General features: G+C 35.5%; 1 protein-coding gene across 2 annotated transcripts in view; it reads right to left on the bottom strand.

Moving 5' to 3' along the window:
• Positions 1-26,235, bottom strand: part of PKHD1L1 (PKHD1 like 1) — a 152,030-nt gene that overhangs the window by 75,366 nt on the left and 50,429 nt on the right. For both annotated transcript variants that reach the window (XM_082434219.1, XM_082434220.1), the window contains exons 23-38: positions 25,161-25,333; positions 20,349-20,496; positions 19,679-19,833; positions 17,753-17,875; positions 16,948-17,053; positions 14,237-14,347; positions 12,975-13,139; positions 11,907-12,028; positions 10,040-10,172; positions 9,424-9,619; positions 7,597-7,739; positions 7,041-7,145; positions 6,143-6,331; positions 5,197-5,367; positions 4,424-4,650; positions 2,352-3,336 (exon numbers count right to left, since the gene is read on the bottom strand). In XM_082434219.1, the coding sequence (XP_082290345.1) occupies positions 2,352-3,336; positions 4,424-4,650; positions 5,197-5,367; positions 6,143-6,331; positions 7,041-7,145; positions 7,597-7,739; positions 9,424-9,619; positions 10,040-10,172; positions 11,907-12,028; positions 12,975-13,139; positions 14,237-14,347; positions 16,948-17,053; positions 17,753-17,875; positions 19,679-19,833; positions 20,349-20,496; positions 25,161-25,333 (3,252 nt within the window). The remainder of the gene's footprint in view (positions 1-2,351; positions 3,337-4,423; positions 4,651-5,196; positions 5,368-6,142; positions 6,332-7,040; positions 7,146-7,596; positions 7,740-9,423; positions 9,620-10,039; positions 10,173-11,906; positions 12,029-12,974; positions 13,140-14,236; positions 14,348-16,947; positions 17,054-17,752; positions 17,876-19,678; positions 19,834-20,348; positions 20,497-25,160; positions 25,334-26,235) is intronic.

The raw sequence follows: 26,235 nt of genomic DNA, 5'->3' as shown, positions 1-26,235 counted from the left end.
TCATATCAGCGTGCATTTAAAAAAAGACTTATCAAAATTGGTGAATTTTTGTGTAGCCATTTTAATATTGGAGATGGAAGAAAAAAAGCAACATTTTTGGCATATTATGCTTTATTATTTCAAGAAAGGTAAAAATGCCAACTGAAACGCAAAAAAAAAGATTTGTGCAGTGTATGGAGAAGGTGCTGTGACTGATCAAACATGTCAAAAGTGGTTTGTGAAGTTTCGTGTTGGAGATTTCTCGCTGGACAATGCTCCACGGTCGGGGAGACCAGTTGAAGTTGATAGCGATCAAATTGAGACATTAATCGAGATCAACATTATAGCATGCAGGAAACAGCCGACATACTCAAAATATCCAAATCAAGCATTGAAAATCATTTGCACCAGCTTGGTTATGTTCATCGCTTTGATGTTTGGGTTCCACTTAAGCGAAAAAAACCTTTTTGACCATATTTGCGCATGCAATTGTCTACTGAAACGTCACAAAAACGTTCTGTTTTTAAAACAAATTGTGATGGGCGATGAAAAGTGGATACTGTACAATAATGTGAAACAGAAGAGATCGTGGGGCAAGCGAAATGAACCAACACCAACCACACCAAAGGCCGGTCTTCATCCAAAGAAGGTGATGTTGTGTATATGGTTGGAATGGAAGGGAGTCCTCTATGATGAGCTCCTTCTGGAAAACCAAACGATTAATTCCAACAAGTACTGCTCCCAATTAGACCAAGTGAAAGCAGCACTCAATGAAAAGCATCTAGAATTAGTCAACAGAAAACACATAATTTTCCATCAGGATAACGCAAGGCCGAACGTTTCTTTGATGACCAGGCAAAAACTGTTACAGCTTGGCTGGGAAGTTCTGATTCATCTGCCGTATTCACTAGGCATTGCATCTTTGGATTTCTATTTATTTCGATCTTTACAAAATTCTCTTAATGGAAAAAATTTCAATTCCCTGGAAGACTGTAAAAGGCACCTGGACCAGTTCTTTGCTCAAAAAGATAAGTTTTGGAAAGATGGAATTACAAGTTGCCTGAAAAATGGCAAAAGTAGTTGGAACAAAAGGGTGAATACATTGTTCAATAAAGTTCTTGGTGAAAATGAAAAGTTTTTTATTGCTTTTTATTTTTACTTAAAAACCGAAGGCACTTTTTGGCCAACCCAATAGCTCAGTTCTCACTTGTCTACAAGTCTCATCTATCTTCAGATACATTGTTTTGAAAGATACATTCAAAGAGAGATGAGACAGAAATCGTTCATGGAAATAAGGAACATATGCCAATATCTAGTTCTTCATTTGCAATGATTACAAATATAGGGGGGGAAGTATGCCATTGCTACCGTTAATATTTGCTTTTTAAAATTGTAAATGAGAAAACGATGTCTAAAAGAAAATTTCAATAGCAAACTTCTTGAAGGCACAGAATACATCTTACCCAAACCTGATACATTTCCTGGCACTGTAAATTAACAAAGACTTTTTTTAAAAGGCCAACATTTAATAAGTTCTTTATTAAAGGAAACTTTTAAGTTGCATTATATGAATGAGATTTTTTAACCTTATGAGGAAGGTATCTGCATGTGTAAGGAAACTGATATTTTAAGAAACTCGTCCAAAGTTTCACCACTGGAAAGTAGAAGAACCAAGATGTGAATCCAGGTATTAAGGCCATGTTCTCAGCCATTAGACTATAGCTGCCTCTTCAGAAATCATTACATAGATGATAAGCATTCCAATAGCTTGAAGATGATCAGCAACAGCATAACATAATGACAAAGGATCAGGAAGACATCTGAATCTATTCTTAGCTCAGAAGAACAAGTCATACTAAATAATTAAGTAAATCCTATTTTATAATATTTTTTTCACCTGAATGGGCCAATTACCCCCTTAAAAAGAATTCTGTTGTGTTAATAAGTTAATAATCAATTGTAGTTTCCTGGAAACAAGATACTCTAAAAAATTCTCAATGTTAATAAGATGAACTACTTATGAATTTTAACAGGTATTTCCTGTCATATTAACATTAATGACATAAATTAATGACTAATTTTAGTCTACAGGTATCCATCTATTTCTTCCTCATTTTGAAATTTAGGTGAAGTTAATGGGGATTTTGTTTTAAAACAGAAATGGGAATTTGGCCAAAAATTTTATCCCAAGAATGTGCAAAAAATAATCACAAAATAGAGACTACACAGAACTCAAATCCCATGTATTGATTAAGAGGGTTTGTCTAAAAACACATCCTAAAAATCATTTGTAAACATTATTCCAATTCTATGCTAGTAAATATTACTGATCATATTATATCAAGACACCAAAAAAGCAGGTATTGGCGTACCTGTACTTGGGACAACTCCTCTGAGAAGTGGAGTATCTTCCAAGGCATACGTAAATGACAGAGGTGGATAAGCGACTGCATTCACAGAGATCTTTACACTGACCCTTCCAGCTGTCCCTGCTGGGGTACGGCAGTAGACTTCACTGGAATTGACAGAAATAATTTGGCAAGGTTCATCCCCAACAGTGACTGTGGTGTTGCCTGGATAGAAGCCATTTCCAGTGATCATCAAAGTAGTGCCACCACCAATGCTTCCAGAAGTTGGTGTGACAGATGCTACTGGGGGGCTGCTGACAGTAAGGTTTCCCAGAGCTAAACCTTTCGTTCCCACCACAACACTAAGAGAATAAATTCCAGCCGGAAGAGGAGTCACAAGAACAGTGATGTTATTTTCATTAACATCGATTGCTCTAAACTGTTGGTTTCCAATGAAAACAGAAATGTCCTCCAAGATAGTGCCAAAACCTTCTCCTTCAATGAGAACTTCTACAGATCCTTTGATGGTGTTTGGGGAGATTCTTGTTACAAAAGCAGTGATGCTTTCTAAGTATGAAAAGCTGCAGTTCCCTTGACACAGGGCAGCCACTCCGTGGATCAGAAGATCAACCTTCACAAGCTGCTGGGGAGCAGGAGATGTTTCACATTCAATGGCTGTATAATTCACTGACACAACTTTACATGGAAAATGACCCATGAGGACTTGTACACCAGCAGAAGAAACTGCAAATCCAGAGCCTTGTATGGTCACTTGTGTCATTCCTGTAGTTGACCCTGCATTTGGTAATACCACGTCGATGTTTGGCAAAAGTACAAATCGCCTATCAAATTCACTGGACAGCGTGTTGATAGCAGTGCCCAGATTGTAGACAGTTACTGTGACAATTTCCCTGATGCCAACATCCATTGAGTTTTGAGGGTCAATATGACACACAATGGAATTATTACTACTTTCTTCTACAACACAGGGATAGCTACCAATTGTAACCTGAAAATAAAATGAACATGAAAAAAAGTCAATACATTACTCTAGTGTGAACTTAAATTTTGTATTAGCAACAACCAAATTTAAAAAATTGGGGACTTCCCTGGTGGCGCAGTGGTTAAGAATCTGCCTGCCAATGCAGGGGACATGGGTTCGAGCCCTGGTCCGGGAAGATCCCACATGCCACGGAGCAACTAAGCCCGTGTGCCACAACTACTGAGCCTGAGCTCTAGAGCCCGCGAGCCACAACTACTGAAGCCCGCACGCCTAGAGCCCATGCTCCACAACAAGGGAGGCCACCGCAATGAGAAGCCCGTGCACCGCAATGAAGAGTAGCCCCCGCTCACCGCAACTAGAGAAAGCCCGTGCACAGCAACAAAGACCCAACACAGCCAAAAAATCAATCAATCAATCAATCAATAAATTAAAAAAAAATTGATCATGTGCAAACTTTTTATTCATGAAATTAATTTGGGGGCTGATTAAGGCATATCTTGGATTAATCTTAAACTTAATTATGATCATACACAAATGTTCATAGTTATATTACTGATAACAGCCAAAAAGGTGAAAACAACCCAAATGTCCATGAACTAATGAATGGATAAATAAATTGTATACACTATGCAGTGGAATATTATTCAGTCATAAAAAGAAATGAAATACTGCTACATGGTACATCATGGATGAACCCTGAAAACGTTATGCTTAGTGAATACAGCTAGTCACAAATGACCACATATTGTATGATTCTATTTATAAGAATATTCACAATAGGCAAATCCACAGAGACAGAAAAATTAGTGGTTGTTTAGGGCCAGGAAGTACGGAGGGGTTGGGGGTAATATCTAAGGACTGTGGGGTTCCTTTTTGGGGTAAAGAAAGTGTTCTAAAATTGACTGTGGCGATGGATGCACAACTCTACGAACATACCAAAAGCTTCTGAATTGTGCACGTTAAATGGGTGAGTTGTATGGTGTGTGAATTATATCACAATTAAGCTGTCATAAATTAAACTATGAGGTTATGGGTGAAACATCCTCCTTTTATTGTGTATACAGAAGTAAAAAGGAGATCTTTATATTCTTACCTTATTAGCACATGTGAGATTACTGAAGCCACGTCCAGTAATTGTTATCAATTCATTTAGTGTTCCGATGGATGGACTAATGTTGCTTATAGATGGTGAAAAACAACTTGAAAGCTCAAAGAGCAATCTATCCGAATGTGCAAACACGGTACTGTTCAGGCCACACAGGGGTTCTGTTGCTAGGCAGCCTGTCACAGAGCTTTCCAAGCGCAAATTCACGGGTCCTCCTTTAGACAAAAGAACTGCCTGTAAGTCATGGATAAAATTCTAAAACAAGAATTGTTTTCAGACTGCATTACTCTAATTTTGATGATGGTGGTTTATATTCTGGTAAGTCTTTTTTTCCCAAATGACAAGAGGAGACCCAGGCGGTACAAAGTTAAAAGAAAGACCTGGACAAAGATGATAACAGTAAAGAGTGAATATAAAATTAATTTATTTTTCAATTTGTCTAAGGCCAGACCCTATGGGGAAAATAAAACCACATCATCTCACATTTTAATATATTTTCAGGCACTTACAGAGTATCAGAACTTTTTCACATTAACATCTCATTTGAGGCACATAAGGATTCTGGGAGACTGACAGGACAACATTAACATGATCCCCTTATTTTATAGAATAAATTCTAGCCTCAAGAGCAGTCCCGACCTATTCAGGGTCATGCGGCTAGTGAGAGACAGTTAGCCCCAGTCATCTGCCTCCTACTCCAGAAAGGTTGCATATACCCTGGGTCACCGAAGTGACAGGGTTTCCACCTTTAACCTTCTTACCCTGAGCATATGTGGCTTCAGTGCCACCCACAAACAGGTGCAGGGGAATGTGCCTGGTTTCAGCTGGTAAAACGTTAATGACTCCTTGGAGAAAAATGGAGCGAGCCTCATCAACATACCCGCTGCTATAATAATGGATTCCAGGTGAAGTAAATTGGTAAGAAAATGAACCTACCATAAAATGAGATTGTACATAATAAATACAAGCAATTAATTCATCTTTGAAAAGAAATTTGAAATAATCATTCAAACGCTCATGCAGATGACAGGTTTCTTACTTTTCATGCATGTGATATTTCAATAGGAAGTAGTAAGGAAATGACTATAAACAACTATAAAATGTCTATAAAAGCTGTCTTGTATAATGAAATTACATTCTAGGAAGGCAAGATCCAGCATTAATTTTTCTAGAGAAACCATGTTAAATCTGGCATAATTCACAGAATCTTAAAGAAAAACTCAACATGCAATGAAAAACTGTGTTCATGAGTAAAAAGTTCAAACTGCTACATGTGTAGAACAAAACAGGCAGTCTAAAAGGCACACTGTACGCTAAGTTGTCCTAGAAGAAAGACTGATTTTAAAGCTGATTCCAATCAACAGAAGTTCATACTTGCTATCAGATTGGTATGATTAAAACATGTACTTCAATTTTCTTTGTATTTTGCTTGTTTCAATATATTTTTCTGGTTGATTATTCCAGAATGAATAGAGATATTTCTGATATCAGAACTCACCTCTGATGTATAAAATACCTTGCTGGCATTCATTTAGAATATTTTATAAATTTGTAATATTTTTACTATAGCAATAAAATGCCAGCTAAATCATTTTGTGTATTTGTATATATTATTTATGCAAAAGTATTTTAAATCTAAACAAATTTATTTTTATTATACCTGGGAAAAAGAAGCATGATGCAAAACGCAACAAAGCGGAAACATACCTGATGCAGATTTTTCTCTTCTATTGGTAAATCCTTTGCCATCAAAAATTACACTTCCAGGACTGGAGACAGAGAAAACTCTATATCCTAGTCCCCTGAGATATGGATGTGCTTGCCAATGCCATGTCACTGTGTCTCCCACAGACACATTTAAGACTGATGGTGACCAGGCATAACCTAATCCGTGTACTGGGAGCAAGAATTGAGTCATATTTTTAAAGAAAAAAGGAAAAGGAGTAAAAATTCTTAATAATTATCTTTGAAAATATTGCCTTTTTATACAGCCATGAGTGAAAAAACTTTTTAATTAACATTATAAAACTTTTACATGTCTACTTTAAACACATAATAAAAATAAACAGAAATAATGGAAAGTAACATAATGAGAAGCTAAGGAAAAGATAAACCACACAACTCCAAAACTGATGACTGAGAGGCAATTTGAAAAAAATCAGTCAATAAACAAGTTGTTCAGAAATGTCACATGGAATATTTTTAAAAGTTCTGATCAATTCTTTAAACACAAAAATTTTCTCAGGCATTGAGGCATGCAAAAATCTATATAATTTCTATTTGAATATTTATTTAGAAACCCATAATGGAAAACAAACTGTAGTAATTCAGGAGGTTCTATACTGCAGTAAAACCAAGTGGCAATTCCTGAACTTGGAAATCTTAAGCCTAGCCTTCTAGACTCAAGTCTACTACTGCTTGCTGATTCATTCTATATGTGGTCCCCTATGTCAAGTGGATAAATTCTAGACAAACTATTAACAACTTATACAAAGAAATAACAATACTTATTCTCTGAATACTTTGAAGTATTATAAGTAAAAATCAAATTAATTCCAAGGTAACATGTCTCCATTATTTACAGCAGATAAATGTTGCCTGATACCTGAATCTTCCCCACTGTTGGTAATCCTGAATACTTTCCCTGTTGAATGAACAATACATTTTATGACATTTTCTGATGATGATGTCACATTGCAAGGGAAGGACCCTAGAAAGAAAAAAGATGGGGGAAAAAACATTTTCTCAAATAGTTTTTGTGAAATACAGAGACGAAGTATAATTAGTAAATAGTCAAGGCCCTGCAAAAGCTCCCCATTACATAGTAGGATCTTTGGTACTTTTTTCTGATAGTAATCATGTTTGAATACTGATTAGTTTTAGAACTAATTAGTTCTAAAACTGACTAGTTTTAGAACAGAGACCTCTCCTTTTTTAAAGTGTTCTATACGCATTAAATATTTGGTAATTATTTACTGAAATCAAAAGCAGTTATTTAGTTTATTTTTACCACCTAACCAAATACACTTAACCTTTTACATGCTAATAGAAAAACAAAGCTTCCATGACTGAGAGCATTTGTGTAATAACACAGCACCTACAGCACATCATTTAAGATGAGAAAAATGATAACAGCCCTCCTGTGAGGATGGAACTCTTACCCAAAAGCACAGTGTTCTCAGCTAGTACTGTGCTGAATCCCAAACCCATTACAGTGATTTCAGTTCCACCATATAAGGAGCCCTTCTGTGGAAACATGTCGGTCACTTGCAAAATATACTGTATAGAAGCGTTTAATTTGTCTCTGCAAAAGAAAAATTAATAGATATTTCAATGAGCATTCAATGGGGTCATGTTGTTAAACTCTTCTTAGGACCTGATTCATTTAAGAGGAAGTACTTGAATATTTAATAAGACATTGCTTTCTCAAACTAGATAATCTGATAATTATCATGACCTCAATTTGGTTGGATCATATACATATATAATAGTTGTCTCCCTAAATATGAAAATTACATTTCTGAAAATCCCATGGCAGGAGAATTTGAGATGGAAGAACTTAAAATACTATGGGAAAAATATGGTTATGAGAACTGAGGTCACAAGAAATACATGATATCCTTTAAAATATTTTATCTAGTTATTAGAATAAAACATAAAGGCATAAAAAAACCAAAATAAACCCCAAAAAACCCATAAAGGCAGCATTATCTATAAAAAAGAATAGTAATGAAATTCCATACATTTAATATAAGTAAAGTTTTGTGCAATTAATTTGAATTTATCATTCTATATTGGTTGAAAACTTGTCATGATCTCCCTTCCCACTATTTCAACGAGAGGGTTTTAAATTTACTTTGCTTTGTTACAATGTATCTGCTAGGAGGCCATCAAAATGTACAGTGCTTTTCTGACCTGACATATAGAGCTGAATTCCACATCCCAGCTCCCACCATAACTCAAATGAGTCTTTGTGTTAATTTTTATCTAACTTCCTCATCATAACTGAATTGGTAGTTTTTGAACCACCACCCAAGTACCCAGTTTTGTATGCTCTCAATTCTGCCCATTATATCATCAAGCCAAAGCACAAGCCAACAGCTCTTCTAGAATCATGTGAGCTCTGCCCTGTGAATCTAAGAGGGGATGTAGTTCTGAGGTTTATGTTTACTGCTGCTCTTCTTTCTTCACCTCCCACAAGACTCTTCTGCAATGATCTCTCCTTCTACTCTGACATCAGTTTTACTTGCCTTTTTTTAATCCCTAAATTCCAGTTTTCTCTTTTTCTAAGTACTCTAAACCAGTAACTTCCTTATGCCAGAACTAAAATTTTACCAGTTGACAAGCAGCTTCAGGGAAGAAAATACTAAACATCTATTTAAAGGAAAGTTACAGTTGGAGGAGGATTCTCTCCACGCTCTCCTTCACCTGGCAGCTCCCACCCATTTCTTGGCTTACTTGTCACCTTTTCAGAGAACTCTTTCCAGTCCCCAGTACCTCAGGAAAAATTAGCTCTATTATATGTTCTTGTAGCACCTGGGACCTCTTATCCATAGTCTTTTTCTCATTTATAATCAAGTTATTGATGCAATCATCTGTTTGAAATCTGCCTCCCTAACAAAATTGTGGGCATCATTAATGTGGGGGACACGTCCCTCTTATTCCCCACTATAAATCCAGCACTGAGAAAGTGCCTGCCCCCGAGTAACTTCTTGATAAGTATTTCCAGAATGAATGAAAGTCATGTGACATATACATAAACCTAGTTCTACAGAGAAATCTTACCACCTAATCTGAATGGTATTGGTCTCAGACCTAAGCATCATACTGCATGTTATGAGATATTTTCAGAATCTTTTGCAAAAGGAATTGTAGAAAGGTGAAAGAGCAACTGAAATATTATAAGGTTAATGACTATTTCTCTTCCTATCTCAATATATTAGCATCATGTGTTCCACAACTCTCAAAGTTTATGGTCATTACCATACCTTGTTGACGCAAAACCCCAGTTTCTGACTTCTACACAGATATCATGTTTTCCAGGAGACAACTTGGGCAAAAGGCATCTAATATCTGTGAAGTTCCAGTGAAGGACCTGGCAGGATTTTCCTCCAACATAGACCTCCATGTTTTGTGTGAGTTCATTTCCAAAGTTATAACCCTTAATTGTTAAATTAACTTCTCCTATTATTTTAAAAGAAAAGTTTTACAAAAAGAGTCAATGTATTATCTAGTGCAAAATTTGAATATTAAGCCAACCAACTCATCTCTTATGTTTCATTGGATTTAGGAAATCCTAACACTTTCAGAGGTAAAAGAAAATCAATGAAAGAGTTGATAGCTGCCACATGGAGATAAAATTCATGTTTAATTGTTTAACAGGGAAAAATATGGCAAAGAACTTTAAAAATTAATATTTTTCTTATTATTGCACATGTTCAAAGTGATATAATAAACAGACCAATTTATGGTTAAAAAAGAAAACCTGTGACAGGTTTTGCTCTAAGAAACACAACTGCAGAGAAACTGTTTCAAAAGCCTTTTTCGAAATGGTATACACATACATATATGTCAAATGACTAATCTTATTGAAGAATTTCTTACCCAGTATTGTCCGTACTTTGGGACTAAAATCAGTTATAACTGGAGTCTGTAAACAATTATAGCTATAAGCATTCTTTGCCATGGCTTGAAATCCATTGGTAATAACTGCTATATCAACTGTACCCTCAATTCTCTGAAATAAGAGGAAAAATATAAAACAATTAGAAAATATTAAATGTTGAGATACAGAAATTCAATGGCTAAAAACAAATAGAATTATTCAAAATAAACTTCCAAAGAAGTTTTTTTCTCAAAGTCATGAATCAGAGTTAACTATCAGATATTTAGAAAGTTGTGGTGTCAAATGTAGGTTGCATGTTTGAATTCTGTAGATAAAGCTATATGATATAGTGGTTTTGTGGGTATTTATGGTCAATTCAAATGCATCTATAGTATCGGATTTCCCAGGGTTCTGTAATATAGTTCAGATGTTCTGAACAAGTGAATCTCTCTCTCTCTTTATTTTTTTTTAAATAAATTTATTTATTTATTTATTTACTTATGGCTGCATTGGGTCTTCCTTGCTGCACGCAGGCTTTCTCTAGTTGCAGCAAGGGGGGGGGGCTACTCTCTGTTGCGGTGAGCGGGCTTCTCATTGTGGTGGCTTCTCTTGTTGTGGAGCACGGGTTCTAGGAGCACGGGCTTCAGTAGTTGTGGCTTGTGGGCTCTAGAGCACAGGCTCAGTAGTTGTGGCACATGGGCTTAGTTGCTCCGTGGCATGTGGGATCTTCCCGGACCAGGGCACGAACCCGTGTGCCCTGCATTCGCAGGCAGATTCTTAACCACTGTGCCACCAGGGAAGTCCCTGGACAAGTGATTCTCTAATTAATAAAGCATACGATACTTAAAGTTTTGAGTTTTTTGCTCTTAAAATAGGCTTGAATGTAATTTTTATTCCTCTTCATGGACAAATGACATTATTATATACTTTGCTGACATAGTTCCAGAATCCAAGACTAAAACCTAAGAAAAATATTTGGTGCTTTCAACAGTACAGCACCTATACAATTCCCAATTAGGAAAAATCGTTTTCCTAGCGTCTAGTACTTAGTGCACACTCAGTGTTTAATTGAATGACATAATTTAAACAAAGCTTTAATTTACTATATCCCCCAGATTCTCATCTCCATCATTCAGTCCAACACATGCTCAAATTCACTTTTCCTACATCAACTACATAATAATTCCCACACTTAATTTACTACGTTTTTAAATATTAGTGACTGAATTCACTCCTTTTGCACATAGTAAGTAAAACAGAGTCTTGGTTTAAATTTAAACACTATTTTAAAAAATAAAGAACAATGACTGGTCCTAAGATGTAATATTCCATGGGAAACTTTACACTGTGTGTGTTTTGCCAACAAACTGAAACGTTAACATATTTAAAATATATATATTCCTTAAAAAAACCCCAAAATGTCTAGAATGGCTTCCCTGAATTTTTTAGACTATTTATTACTGCTATATTTTTTTCATCCTTGGATTTACCTTGTCAACTCCCATTCATCATCCTTCCACCTCTGATAAGACATCAACTTTTCCATGAAACTCTTCCTGACACCCTCTCCCCACTGTATTTTATCTTCATTTTGTGTCTACTTCTATCATTTCAAATGGAACACACTATTTAACATTGGTTTATATGTATGTCTTCCTTAATGATGTTAAGTATCTAGAATGTGGAAGATAATATTTTGTATTTGGATCTCGGCAAAAAATGTTGAAGAAATAATTGTTAAAGAGCATAACTGAAAGTCTGCACTTGCTAGGTAAATAAGGCATTTGTTTAACCCTTTACTGAGATGTTCCTTAATTCATACAATTTCAGACTTAGAAGAAAAATGACTGAAATCAGATGCCTTACTTTTGGTGTTCTGCAGGTTATCTTATTCAAATCCCCTTCAATTACATTGCAGGTTTCATTTCCGACTAATACCTTTGAATTTTCATTAAAGCCAGATCCAGATAGAGTCAGAAGAGTACCACCTTCATAAGTAAAAACACAAAATCAGACAACAAAAACACATTAGATTAACTATAACAAAAAGACACTTCGGCAGTCATCTAACACCATTCAAGAATTGTCTAATCATCCAAGAGACAGGTTGGCAAATAGATCAAGGACCAGCCTCGAGATATATAGAATCATCACCACATACCCGAGTCTGAGCTCTGGAGTCTGGAGCCGTAAAGGGGCTGGGCTAAGTGATTTAATGAAATAACACAGATTTGCAACGAACATTTGTTTTTGTGTCTTCATCCTAAAGAGAAATTATGCTATTTCTATTTACTCAACCAATGGGAAATGAGAGTGAATTAAGACTCATACAAAATCCCAAATTTTAATACCTTTAAATAAAAGAAAAACTAAGAAAAAATCCCAACAAAATAAAAATAACATAAAATATAAAAACAGAACACACCAAAAAGATCAAGGCCAAAGCACAAAATCCACAATTAAGCATGGTCAAACAAACAAACAAACACAAAGGAAATGAAGCAGGACAGGAAAAATGTGTTATTTTCTTTCCATCTTCTGCGTCAGCACCCCTTTCCCTGATTTGTTTCTGGAACTTTTTCTGGGTCTAGTAGCTCCACTGAGACTGTGATTATAAATGGAGCAGCTGGTAAGCAGAATAATAACTAATAAATCTTATCTTGACATAATTAATGAGCTTGTTATAGACACATGTAATAATTGATGATATTAATTCAATAAGCTAAGATGTAAGTAGAAGCAGTCACCCTGCCTTGCGCTTCATAAGAAAAGAATTAGTCACCCACTGAATCACTGTGCCTTCTAAAAGAGGAGTCTCCTTTGTTCTATATGAGGAAGCTTTGGAGCCCTCTCTCTTCACCCTGGTCTAGAAACAGTTCAATGAAATGATGGAAAGGTATGCAATTTTCTTTGTTTGGAACAATTAACTATTACCTGCTAGGCTTCCAGAAGCAGGCCAGATGTGTGAGATCTGACTCTGATAAATGAAGTGTAACTCCTCCTCCTCTGTATTCTGTGCTAGTCCAACATCACCTATGGACACAGCAACTGGGAAACGTCCAGCACTTCCATTCAGAATCTGGCAGTTGATCTCATTTTCTTGTGATAAAAGAAGAAGAAAATGGTCAAGAAATGCTTTTGTTAGATAAAATTACTGAAATTTTATATTTGCAAATATAAACAGTGGCCTTCATTTTTATACTCCAAGAAATATATCTAAGGAAGACTACTCATATATTAATGGGAGGAAAACCTTTACGAACTACCTCATGATACGAATCGGACAGGGCTAGAAAAGAGTAAGGTAAAATAATAATGAAAGTGGAGTAAACAATTTGCCCCTGAGTACTCCACTGTGGCAAAAAAGTTACTATAAGCAGAATTTTAAATCCTAACCTATAAGATCATTTATATGAATAATTCTAAAAACTGTGGTCCAATATATTGTTTATGTCCCAAACTGAGTAAAATATTAGGTTTCAACAAGAAAACTGATAAAAACTAAGTGAAAAACATTCTTCACTTCATTTAGAACAGCATATGTGCACTTATAATACAGGTGCAATACTGACTATTAGATCTCAAGAATGCAGAGAAGATGTAAATTAAAAACAACTTAAATGATATGGAAGGTGAATTTGCTTATGTAATTCCAACTTATTAAAATTAATAAAAATACCTAGGATTATGAAAGAGAATTTTTAGGGACACAAATAATTATGGTCCTCACTTTTCCATAAACAGAAAATATGATCTTTAAATTCTACATTAATACATAGAGGACTATGAAGTTTGGACTAGAAGTCCAGGAAGATGGCTATGTCCTCTTGCTATGACTCATGAGGCATTTTCAAAGCATGGGCAGAGGGGACCATGGAATATCAGAGTTGCAATTCATGTATTTTTGTGTCCCAGAGACACACTAAAGAAGGAAAGATTTCATGTAATCACTTTATGAGGAAAAAGAACAAAAATAAACTGTTATAGGATAAAGACACTGTAGCACAGTGAAAGAATTAGTCTGTGGTCATAACCAAAGATTAAAAAGATAAGGTATTTATCCAGAGCAGCTTGCCAATTTCATAACCCCAAAGGTACTCTATAGGAAAATCACTATTGTAACACTGCTCTTTGATTCTACTTTCTCTTAGAGAAAAACAATTAGACTCAAAAATAATGATTTTAAAAGAATCTACCATTCACAGAAAGAAGAGAGCAACCTGCTGGTCCAACTGAGACCGATACAGTTGAACTAGGAGAAAATCCCGAGCCTGATACGGTTAGAATTGTGCTTTCTTCATAGGACCCTGAAAAGGATAAATTTAAATAACAATATTAAAATGACAAAACATAGAATCTGTTGTTATGAAATCAGGTATTTCTCAGAGAAAAGTGAGCCTATCTTCTAAAAGATATAAACAATAAGCCTATAAGCAAGCAGGGAAAAAAGACATATTTATTTAGCAATGGTACTTTTTTTCCATTGAATTACTGCACAGTGCTTCGTGTTTTGAATCTGTGTGTTTACAGAGATTAGTGGAAAGAATTATCTGACTAAGTATAGAATGTTGTAAGGAAAGGAAAATCATTCTTATGACAAAGAAATTAAACAGACATTTCCATATGGTAACTTAGACTAGGACAGAACTGCCACCACAAACTCCTGAGAAAAGAATAAACTGTACAATAAGTGTAGTAGACACTTTCCATTTGAAATAGGATATGATTACTTTATCTGGGATGATACCCATCCTAAAGTGCCTGGGCTATTCCAGGTTTATACTTGCTGGCCCAGCATCCTATACTGAATGTTCTCCATTCACTCTTTTTTTTTTTTTTTTTTTTTTAAAGGAATTCCTTTTATTTTTATTTTTTATTTATTTATTTATTTATTTAGTTTTGGCTGTGTTGGGTCTTCGTTTCTGTGTGAGGGCTTTCTCTAGTTGCGGCAAGCGGGGGCCACTCTTCATCGCGGTGCACGGGCCTGTCACTGTCGCGGCCTCTCCCGTTGTGGAGCACAGGCTCCAGACGCGCAGGCTCAGTAATTGTGGCTCACGGGGCTAGTTGCTCCGCGGCATGTGGGATCTTCCCAGACCAGGGATCGAACCCGTGTCCCCTGCATTGGCAGGCAGATTCTCAACCACTGCGCCACCAGGGAAGCCCCTCCATTCACTCTTAAAGGTATCCAGATTTGATTGATAAATGACACGGTCACCCGACTCATATAACATCACACACAACACAGATTATAAATGGATTTAAATAGCTAAGAATGAAAAACAAAACTTCAAAATTTTAGAAGAAAACATAACCAAATACCTTAATGACGTTAATGTAGAGATGGATTTCTTAAATAAGATACAAAAAGCCATGGTTATCCATAAAGGAAAAGATATATAAATTAAAATAAATCAGTGATTTAAATGTTTCCATGAACAAGATACTAAAAAAAAATCATAAGTGAAATACTGGGAGAAGATGTGTGCAAAGGATCAGCAAACATAATATACAATATACAGTGCAAGTTGATAGAAAAAAGACAATCTGATAAGTGGATAAAAGATGTTAACAAGCAATTTGCAGAAGAAGAAATAATCTAAATGTCCAAGAAACATACAAGAAGATATTCCTGTGCATTACTAATCAGGGAATAGACAACATTAAAGCAATGATGAGATAACTTCTTACACTCATCAGATTGACCAAAATTAGAAACTCATAATATGAAGTGTTGGCAAAGATGTGGGGGATATGGTGCTCTCATACCCACTGGAGGCACAGCCACTTTGGGGAGCAATTTGGTCACCTAATGAACTGAATACACATATACCCATTAATCCACATGTAGGTATAAACCCTAAAGAAGCTCTAGCATGATGTGATAGTAGATTTGTACAAGAAAGCTCAATACAGTCATGTGTAAAAACAAAACACTTGTAAACGATGTAAATGTCCATCAACAGAAGAACAAATAAACTGGTGTATCCATGAAGTATTTTAGTGATGAATTAGATATACATAAAACCATATAAATATTTCTCAAAATGAATGCTGAATGACAAAAGATGCAAATGATATTTACAATGTAATAGCTCATTTGTAAACTTAAAAAACTGGCAAAATTACCATATGTATGTTATACACAAAAGGTATTTAAAATGGCATGGAAGAATACACACAAAATTAATTATTGTGATTGCCTCTGGGGAAGTTCGTAGGGGACCAGCACTGAGCATGGTGCTTAGAGAGAACTATAATTATAAAAAAGTCTGAAGAATATATTCTTTCAACACAAAGTTGTGCTATTTTAAAGATTTCAATGGGTTTTTTCTTTTTGTTTGCTGATTTATAATTAGCAGGTGAATTTTGCTACTAGTCAACAAGACTAAATATATGATTATAGTATCTGAGCTTACCTTTCTGACTGAAAAAAAAAAAGCCACCCCTTACAATCCTTGGTCATGCTGTTTATTTCAATCCTTGGGAGTTCAGACATAATATAATCTGTTTTTTTTTTTTTAAAGCAATCACATACTATGAAGGTATTTTACAATGTGTCCCCCTAGACTGAGTTCTCCGCAATAATTTTTCTATCTCTTATTCTCAAATCTAGGACCTAATTATTTTCTTTTACTAAACAGTAGCTCTCTTGTTACTGGCCTTTTAGTACTATACCTCCTAGAAGTTGGTGAAACTGGAGAAGCAGAATACTAGTGAGTCCAACTTCAACAGTGATATTTTTTGCAAAGATAATTAATGATCTTTCCATAGCTTTCTGATCTGATAGATTTTTTTCACTATGTAGGTTTGCTTGCCTTAGTTAGAATATAAAAAAATCATTATCAGGGTTTACATTTTTGCTAATTGTCTTCCCTCCCATACTCCAAGTTCGATAGCAAGAGATTACCTTGGGAAGGGCTTATGGCCCAGACTTGAGGAGTAGTTGTGGGATCCCATGTAAACCCACAGTCACCTGAACATTTAGCTGGGATTTCATTAACATAGACTTCAACCTTCAAATAAAGAAACACAGAGGTAACAAGGGTAGCATGGTTAAGTAGACTATGCATAGGATTCAGAAAAAGTAATGGAAATTTGCTTGTTTGCTGGTTTGTTGGTTTCCAAAAATTAGTCTATTCTATTTATACTTTTTCTGTTTTGACACTTCATTGATTCATTCAGCGAATGTGTCCATTATACGTCAGGCACAGTTGTAAACGTATCAAACACATTTAACAAAACAGATGACATCCCTGCTGTTACTGAACTTATATTCTAGTGGAGGTAGGACAGAGAGCCTTGCATAAGGCTATAAACTTACAAAAAAAAGAAAATGCACATTATGCCCTGGGGGTGATAAGTGCTATGAAGAAAAATAAAGGTTGCTCTTGGGAAAGTCACCTACATCCCATACAATTTAATTTCCTCATCAGTAAGTGGTAACATTAATAATTACTTTACAGAGTTGCTATAAAGATTAAATGAAAGAATATATTTTCAAATACTAACAGTAGAGCTTAAAATTCATTCTTTTAAAATAAGGAAGATAATTTTCCCAAAAGTCACAAAATAATATCATTGAGTTGATCATCTGTTAACAAATAGTCACATGAAAAATAAAGATGTCATCTCTTCTGTTTTACCAGGTCTTTAGTGTATTACAAAATAGTTATACATTTAAAATTACATCACGAGGAAACTTTCAAAAATACCTGTGGCTGTTTGCTGGGTGTACGAAGTAGGTCTCCCAGTATGCGCTGTCTGAATAAGCCACCTTCCTTTATCCTTGTAACCATCACGTTAGCCTTTTCTCCAAAAATGTTGGAATCATTGATCTATTTTTAGATGAGATTATTTTACTAGAAAGGTTATAATAAATATGATCACAGTAGTTTTTCTTTTTAAGTTTAAGCATGGTTAAAAGTGAAAAGCCAAAGGATGAAAAAAATTCAAAGCCATTTAATCATATTTTTGGAGAAGCCTCTTCAAAAATGATCATAATCTACCCAAGAAAAAAACTGATAACATCATTGCAGTATCATATATTGCATCAATTACAACTTAAATTAAATGACTAAAATTAACTTGAATATTTAGGATAAAATTTGTCTAAGGAACATGAATTTACTTAATTTGATTTTTTCAAAATATTCTATGCTCTTTCTGAATATGACCATTTTGATAAATGATTCTTAAATAATTGAAAAATGTAGTCCTCTTTCCACCCGAGAGTCAACTTTTCCCCTTTAGCATTTTTGGTCTCTACCAAAACTACTCTTGGTTTTTCATACACTCATGGAATTATATTTTCTGCCAATGGTAAAAATGAAACCAAATCAGATCAATATGTATAATTTGGTCATTCCAAAATCGTGCTGCCAATATGGTAGCCTTCAGATGCATACAGGGTCTAGCAAAGAGACAGGAGTCTCCATGCTGGGCCTGTGGGAGCCAAAGTGACCAGGAGCAGAAATGATGAATAAAGCAGAGGAGACTGGTCAGGAAAGAGTGAAGGCAGTAGGTGTGCAGACACCAGCAGAGGACCAAGAGGAGATCAGTCACTAGAGCTGTCTCAGTTGCAGAGTTTTCTTATTCTAGTTTCTGGCCATGTGTTTCCTTAAAATAACCCCCATATCTTTATGACATCCATACAATCTATGTATGGTACATTATATTCTATGTTTATTGTTTATATACCTTTTTTTGAATCTCCTGTCCCCCAGCGCCTCTGTTTTTTCCAAAATGGTTTTATAAGTAGAGTTCTGTATTTATTTCCACCGTTTGTATCATTTTAACAACCATTTTTCTATTGATGGGAATTTAGGTTTCTAGGTTTTTTACTATTACAAATAATACTGCAGTGACTAACTTTGTGCCTATTTCATTTCATATTTGTATTATTATTTCAGTAGAAGAGAGTAACACAGCTGAGACTGCTGAATCATAAGGTATCTATATTCAGATACGATTAAATTATCCTTCCAAAAGCTCATACTAATTTACTGTCTCACCAACAGTGCCTGAGGGTGAGAGTGCATCTCACACTCTCATCATCACTACAAAGCATCATATTTTTGATGTTTGATATCTGAGCCCCCAGTCTCTTCCAGACCCTTCTCTGTCACATATTCTGAGCCTGACTTCCCTCCCTGCCCCCAACCACACTCTAAGCAAAAAGTAATTAGATGAGCACTTAAGGTGCGGCTCTGTTATGAACTTGAAAAGGTCATCTTTGAAAGCAGAAAAGTATCCAAGGTCCTAGAACACAGCTCAGTGTTCACAGTGGTAGAATTATAGACAGAGACGCTGACTATGCTTGGCCCCCCTTACGTACACCCAGATTTAGTCCTGAGACTGCCCCTGCCTGTGCTCCTCCTGCCCCTGTCAAAGGTCTTCTAACCAGCATATTCCCCCATAGGGGATCAGGAATAAAGCACCAACAGCTATTCTCCACGAAGGAGAATGCCTGGTCAACTTAATTTACAACAATCTTCTTCTCAGTTTCCTTTTATTAATGTTTAGGCTATAGCTTGCATTTTTAAAATACACACAGTCTCCAGTTCTTTTTGGAATGAGGCAGGGTGCAAATAAGCAACAAACACATAGAAGAAAACAGAAACCAGGCGAAGTAAGGGAACCTGCAGCAGATTCTGCTTTCCACATGTGCTTCTCCACTTGACGTGCCATGAGTACCCAGCACAGCTTCCCTCTCGTGTAACTGAGACTTGTCCCACTTCTTCTAGACTCTGGAGAGCAAACTGCAAATCTGCAGCTGACACAGCAGCGGGAATACCTGCACTCGCAGAAGGATGGCAAACAGCGGAAGTCAAAAATTCACAAACCTATGGCCACCCTTAACATACATGAAATGTATTTTATCACTTGTAAACCAACAGTCCTCCTCCAAATACGGAAAAAATGAAGTTTGCTTATTACTTAGGCAACAAATTTATATATTTCTGAGAAGCAAAAATTACATGAGTAATGTACCTCAGACATTGAGCCTTGGCTCAAATACTTTTTAAAAAAAAATCAGTTAACTTTATAGATAACCAGTAAGCTATGGATGTAAAAGAGAAACAAACTTTTGGGAATTTAACCTGGTATATCTGGTGAGGTGATGAAGAAAATGTGAAAATGTCATTTTTCTGAACAATTTAGTTTTACATTACTGACATAATCTCAGCTCTATAAATTACATAGAGAAATAATATTAAAAAGAAATACAGCAAAATGTTTATGATGGTTGTCTAGATCAGTACAGTCCAACTGATACATAGACCAAAGTTATGAACTTTTTTCATATACCTTTGAGAATATGTCCGTAAGCGTAAATGTCAAAGCTGCCACTTAGAGGTGGAGATGCTGCTTGAACTCTTTGAATACGAATCTTTGACTCCCCCGGCCAATTATTTCCTCTGTAAACAGATTCATTCTCTGTCTCGTTTGTGATTGTCTAGTTTCCAAAATAAATATTGATAAAATGATTAAACATAACAATGGCTAACCGGATTTCTATTTCACTGGCATACAGTCCTGTGACATGACATAAATGAGCCTCAGGTATTCAGGACTCCTCAGAACATTAAGGAGAGTCACATAAATCAACACAGGGCATACCTATACAGCTGCGATAATGAGGCCCAAGTCAACTCAGTCATCTGTGCAGCAATCAGCTGGAACCACAGTAATACCTCATTAATTCAGAGTGTACCTACCATCGCTCAAGGAACAAATATTTATTGAGCAGGCATTCTGTTCAAGGTACAATGTTAATCACAATGGGAAGGCAAAGAAACATGAGATACGGTCTTGGCTATCAAAAAATTAAACACCTTTTTGGAGAAATAACATATGGAAGCTTGAAAACTTAACTAAAAGGAAGTATATGATCAATACAGCGACTGATCCAGACTCAGGAAATACCTGTCTAATGTTGAGTGTCAGTCAACGGACAGAAGAAACATGTGCAATAAAAATTCATAGATTGTAACTCTAAGAGTGAAGATGATATTCTCCTGCTTCTGATCCCTGCTAATTTTGTGGAATTTAAAATTATAAGCTCTAGGGGACTTCCCTGGTGGTCCAGCAGTTAAGACTCCACGCTCTCAATGCAGGGGGCCTGGGTTCGATCCCTAGTCAGGAGACTAGATACCACATGCCCAACGAAAGATCCTGCACGTGGCAACGAAGATCCCACGTGCAGCAACTAAGACCGGGTGCAGCAAATAAGTAAATATTTTTAATAAATAAATTAAATAAATAAATAAAATAAAATAAAATTATAAGCTCTATTGCCCACATAAAGGAGTGAACGTAAGTGCCAAAAGACATATGCAAGAATGTTCAGAGCAGCTTTATTTATAATAACCCCAAGCTGGAAATAGTGCAAAAGCCCATCAATAGAAAGGATAAATGGCTGTATATTAATACCATGGAATATCGTACAGCAATGAAAAAGAACGAACTATAGCTAGCTATACGCAACAGCATGAATCTCACATTATCAAATAAAAGAAGATGCAAAAGAGTACATACTGTATTATTCATTGATATGAAGAGTAAAAACAGGGACTTCCCTGGTGGTCCAGTGGTAAAGAATCCACCTTCCAATTCAGGGGATGCAGGTTCCATCCCAGTCAGGGAACTAGGATCCCACATGACACGGGGCAACTAAGCCCACACGCCACAACCATTGAGCTCGTGCGTTTCAAAGAGAAAGCCCACGAGCTGCAAACTACAGAGCTCACGTGCCCTGGAGCCCTTGCGCCACAACTAGAGAGAAATCCGTGCACCGAAACTAGAGAGAAGCCTGAGTGCCACAATGAAGAGACCTCGTGCTGTAACAAAAGATCCTGCTTGCCTCAACAAAGATCCGGCGTGCTGCAACTAAGACCCAATGCAGCCAAAAAAATAAGGGAAATAAATAAATAAATGAATAAATATTTTACTATTTAATAAATATTTTTTAATATTTATTTTTTAAGAAAGAGTAAATACAAGCAAAACTAATTAATGGTAGTAGAAGTCAAAATAGTGGTTATCTAAGGGTGTGGGGTAAGTAATCTAATGACAAGGAAAAGGAATAAAGAAAGCTTTGGGGGGGTGTCTAATGATTTTCTTTATCTGAGTAGTGATTACATGAGTGCATTTACTTTGTAAAAATTCATGGACTTCAGCAAGATTGCAGGATACAAGATCAATACACAAAAACCAATCACATTTTTATGTATAAATAACAAGCATGAAGAAACTGAAATGAATACAAGACCCATTACAATGGCTTCAAAGAAAATGAAATACTTAAATATAAATCTAACAAAATGTAGTGAATCTGACCTGAAATTGAAAAATTGCAAAATGCAAGATGTAATCAAAGAAGACCAAAATACGTTGGACAAAAAAAAAGCAAAGAAGACCTAAATAAATGGAGAGACATACTGTGTTCATAGATTGGAAGACTCAACATGGTAAAGGTGTCAATTCTCTCTATAGGTTTATATGCAATCTATAGGTTTAAATGCAATTCTTATCAAATTGCCAGCAAGATTTTTGTAGACATAAACAAGCCTATTTCAAAATTTATATGGAAAGACACAGGACCTAGAATAGCTAAAACAATTTTTCACAAGAAGAGTAAAGTGAGAGGAATCACTCTTCCCAATGTTAAGGCTCACTACATAGCTACAGTAATCAGAAGGGTGTGGTATTGGTGGAAGGATGGACACATACAGCAATGGGACAGAATAGAGAATCCAGAAATATATCCACACAAATATGCCCAACTGACATTTGATAAAGGTACAAAAGTAATTCAACAGAGGAAGGATAGCTTTTTCAATAAATGGTGCCAGAGCAACTGGAGGGATAGGCAAACAAATGAACCTGGACCTAAAACTTCACATCTTATACAAAAGTTAACTCAGAATGGATCATGGCCTTAAATGTAAAATGTATAACTATAAAACTTTCAGGACAAAAACAGAAAAATATTCAGGATTTAGGGATAAGAGTAGAGTTCTTTGACTTGAAACCAAAAGCACCATTCATAAAAGGAAAAACTTGATAAACTGGATCTCATTAAGAGTGTTGTTCTATGAAAGACCTTATGAAGATGATGAAAAGGCAAGGTACAGACTGGGAGAAAATATATGCAAACCACATACCTGACAAAGGACTTATATCTCGGATATATAAAGAGCTTTAAAAACTCAACAATAGGAAAATAGTCCAATTAGAAAATGGGCTAAAGGCATGAACAGATATCACAGAAGAGGATATATGGGAGTTCAACATTATTAGCCATTAGGAAATGCAAATTAACACCAAAATCAGCTAACAGTATATACCCCATCAGAATGGCTAGAATAAAAAATAGTGATAATGCCAAATGCTGGCAAATTTGTGCAGACACTGGATCACTCATACATTGCTGGTGGGAATGCAAAATGGTGCAGCCACTTTGGTAAAGAGTACGATAGTTTCTTACAAAACTGTACATGTGCTTACCATATGAACCCATAATTACACTGATGGGCAATTAACCCAGAAAATGAAAACTTACATCACACGGAAACCTATAGATAAATGTTCGTAGCAGCTTTATTCATAACACCCAAAACCTGGAAACAACTCAGATGTCCTTCAAGGGGTAAGTGGTTAATAGACTATGGTGCCTCCATCCCATTAAATGTTACTCAGTAAAAAAAATGAACAAACTATTGATACACACAACAACTTGGAGGGGTCTCAAGGGAATTATGCTGAGTGAAAAAATCCAATCTCAAAAGGCTAAATACTAGTATGATTATATAAAGTCTGATTCCTTTTCTACAACATTGTTAAATGCCAAAATTATAGAGACATTAGTGGTTGCCAGACATAAGACTGTGCAGAAGGGAGGGAGGTGGGTGTGGCTACATAAAAGGGTATCATGAGGGATCCTTGTGATGGAACTGTTCTGTGGTGGTCAGCTGAATCTACACAGGCAATAAAAATTGTACAGAACTACACATACACAGGCACACACAAATGAAAGCATGTAGAACTGGTAACATCTGAATAAGTTTGGTAAATTGTATCAATGTCAATTTTCTGGCTGTGCTATTATGCTATAGTTATAAATGTTACCATTGGGGGATAATGGGTGAAGGGTATGGGAATATTTATGTATTATTTCTTACAACTGCACATAAATCTACAATTATCTCAAAGTTACAGTTTTTAAAACAATTCATTAATCTGGACATTTAACATAAGTGCACATACGTTATTACATTTTGTTATTACATTTTGTTAGAGAGCCAAGAGACTGAAAAACATTTATAAGACACTTATCTTGACTATACTAAGACTAAAACATTGGGCCTGGATGGGGTAAAAGCAATTTTCGTGGAACACTTATAGTTTTTCAGTCTTTTTAATCATAAAATTGTTAACACAAAGTTCTCTGTGAGACTCAAATTATAATATTTAATTATTATTTAAACTTTAATCTTGAACTTATTATACTTGGTTTTGGTTTGTTGTAGGAAATTACATTAACTAATTGTATATTTTTGTAAAAAATTAAATGTAAGAATACTCCTCATAATTGTAACATTTAATACAGATCTTATACCCAAACAGTACAAAATACTGTCCAGATCCTTTTGGAATTATGGAAAACCATCTCTTTCCCCTTGTATCAATTTTGATACAAATAAAAAATAAATGGTGTTTATAACAGAAACAATTTTAAAACATATGCAGAATCTCAAATTTTCTTTCAATAATCTCTGTTCAAAGATCTTTATTGGGAGAGCCCACAAATTTTTCTTTTACCTCAACAGAGAAAACTCTACTTAAATCTGACTAGCTGATTCTTAAGGCTATTTCCTCCTGCTTTTTTCCCCATCGATATATTTCGTTAAAAAATTTTTAATGTTTAAAGTGAATTTTCATGCTCAAGTTCCACAAGCCTCTAAATCTTCATTTTATCCTTAGATTAACTGTCTTGTTCTATTAAAAGATATCTAATCTGTGTGTCAGTTCTTCACAAAAAAAAATGTTTTAAGTTTACTAGGTCAAGGCTAATGTTTCATAAGTTGAAAATAGCTACTCATAAAATTCTAAGCTTACCTGCCCAAAGCTCACAGCCATCATGGGTATATTGTAACTGCAATTACATGATGTCATGGTGACAGAATATTGGTTGGTTATACTTGATCCATTAATTTTGGTCTGATTCACCTGAAAGTGCTTTAAAAATATTCCTCTATTTGCTAATGCTGGAAGTCTTCTCTTTGGCAGTTCTAAAGAACATAAATAAACAAAGTAAATGGGAGATAAAATTGCACAGCTTGTGCTGCTAAAAAGAAAAGCATCAAATAATATCCATGTGTCATGGAATAAGCTGTTTAAAATCAAATTTTAGAAAGAAGACCTTAAGAAAAGTAGTTTGTGAAGCTTGGCAAACCTTCACTTCTAGAATATAAAGCTTTAAAGTCTTTTGATATATGAGCCTCATTGGGTAAAACAAAATACTGAAAAGCCACCAAGCTCTGGGTTCTATGCAGCCTTCTGCGGGCCAGTTAGTTTTACTCTGTTGTAGGTCCCTGAATGTGGTGCTCACTAGGACGTGTGTTCCATGAGGGCAGAACCAGGACTGCCTGGTCCTCTGCTCTTTCTTTGGTACTAGACACATTGCCTGCCACATGGTAGGTGCTAAATGAATGTTGCTTAAGGAACCACAACCTTTATCTCAGCACAAATCAGCTGTCTTATGTGCTCCACCAATCACAATGTAGGTCTGATGATAGTGGATTCAAAAAGAGTGACTCAAAAGTACAGTAACATTTAGCTTTTAGCTAGTTGAATCATGACCTTGCACTTGAAAACTGTTCCAAAGGAAAGGATTCCAAAACTCCTCTGTAATATGGTAATAGTCACTTATTAAGGTGATTGTTTGGAGTTAGGCTGATTTTTAAAAAGATTGCAGTTTAAGTTTTATTATTTTATTAGCATATCTCACATATATGAGTCTATTAACATAACTAGAAAAAATACTAAAACTATGAGAAATAAAGTTTTCATTTACAGTTTTACTAATTATCACAATAAAGTCCATGGAAAGTTTCAGCTCATTCTTATAGACAGACGTCAATGTCAATAGTTGCCTTTCAGGAACAGATCTCTATCTTTGTAGTTGATTTCT

The sequence above is a fragment of the Balaenoptera physalus genome, assembly GCF_965194825.1.
Source record: "Balaenoptera physalus genome assembly, chromosome: 17".
NCBI classification, from domain to species: domain Eukaryota; kingdom Metazoa; phylum Chordata; class Mammalia; order Artiodactyla; family Balaenopteridae; genus Balaenoptera; species Balaenoptera physalus.
The sequence above is the reverse complement of the archived record's forward strand: the minus strand, read 5'-3'. Positions and strand labels throughout refer to the sequence as shown.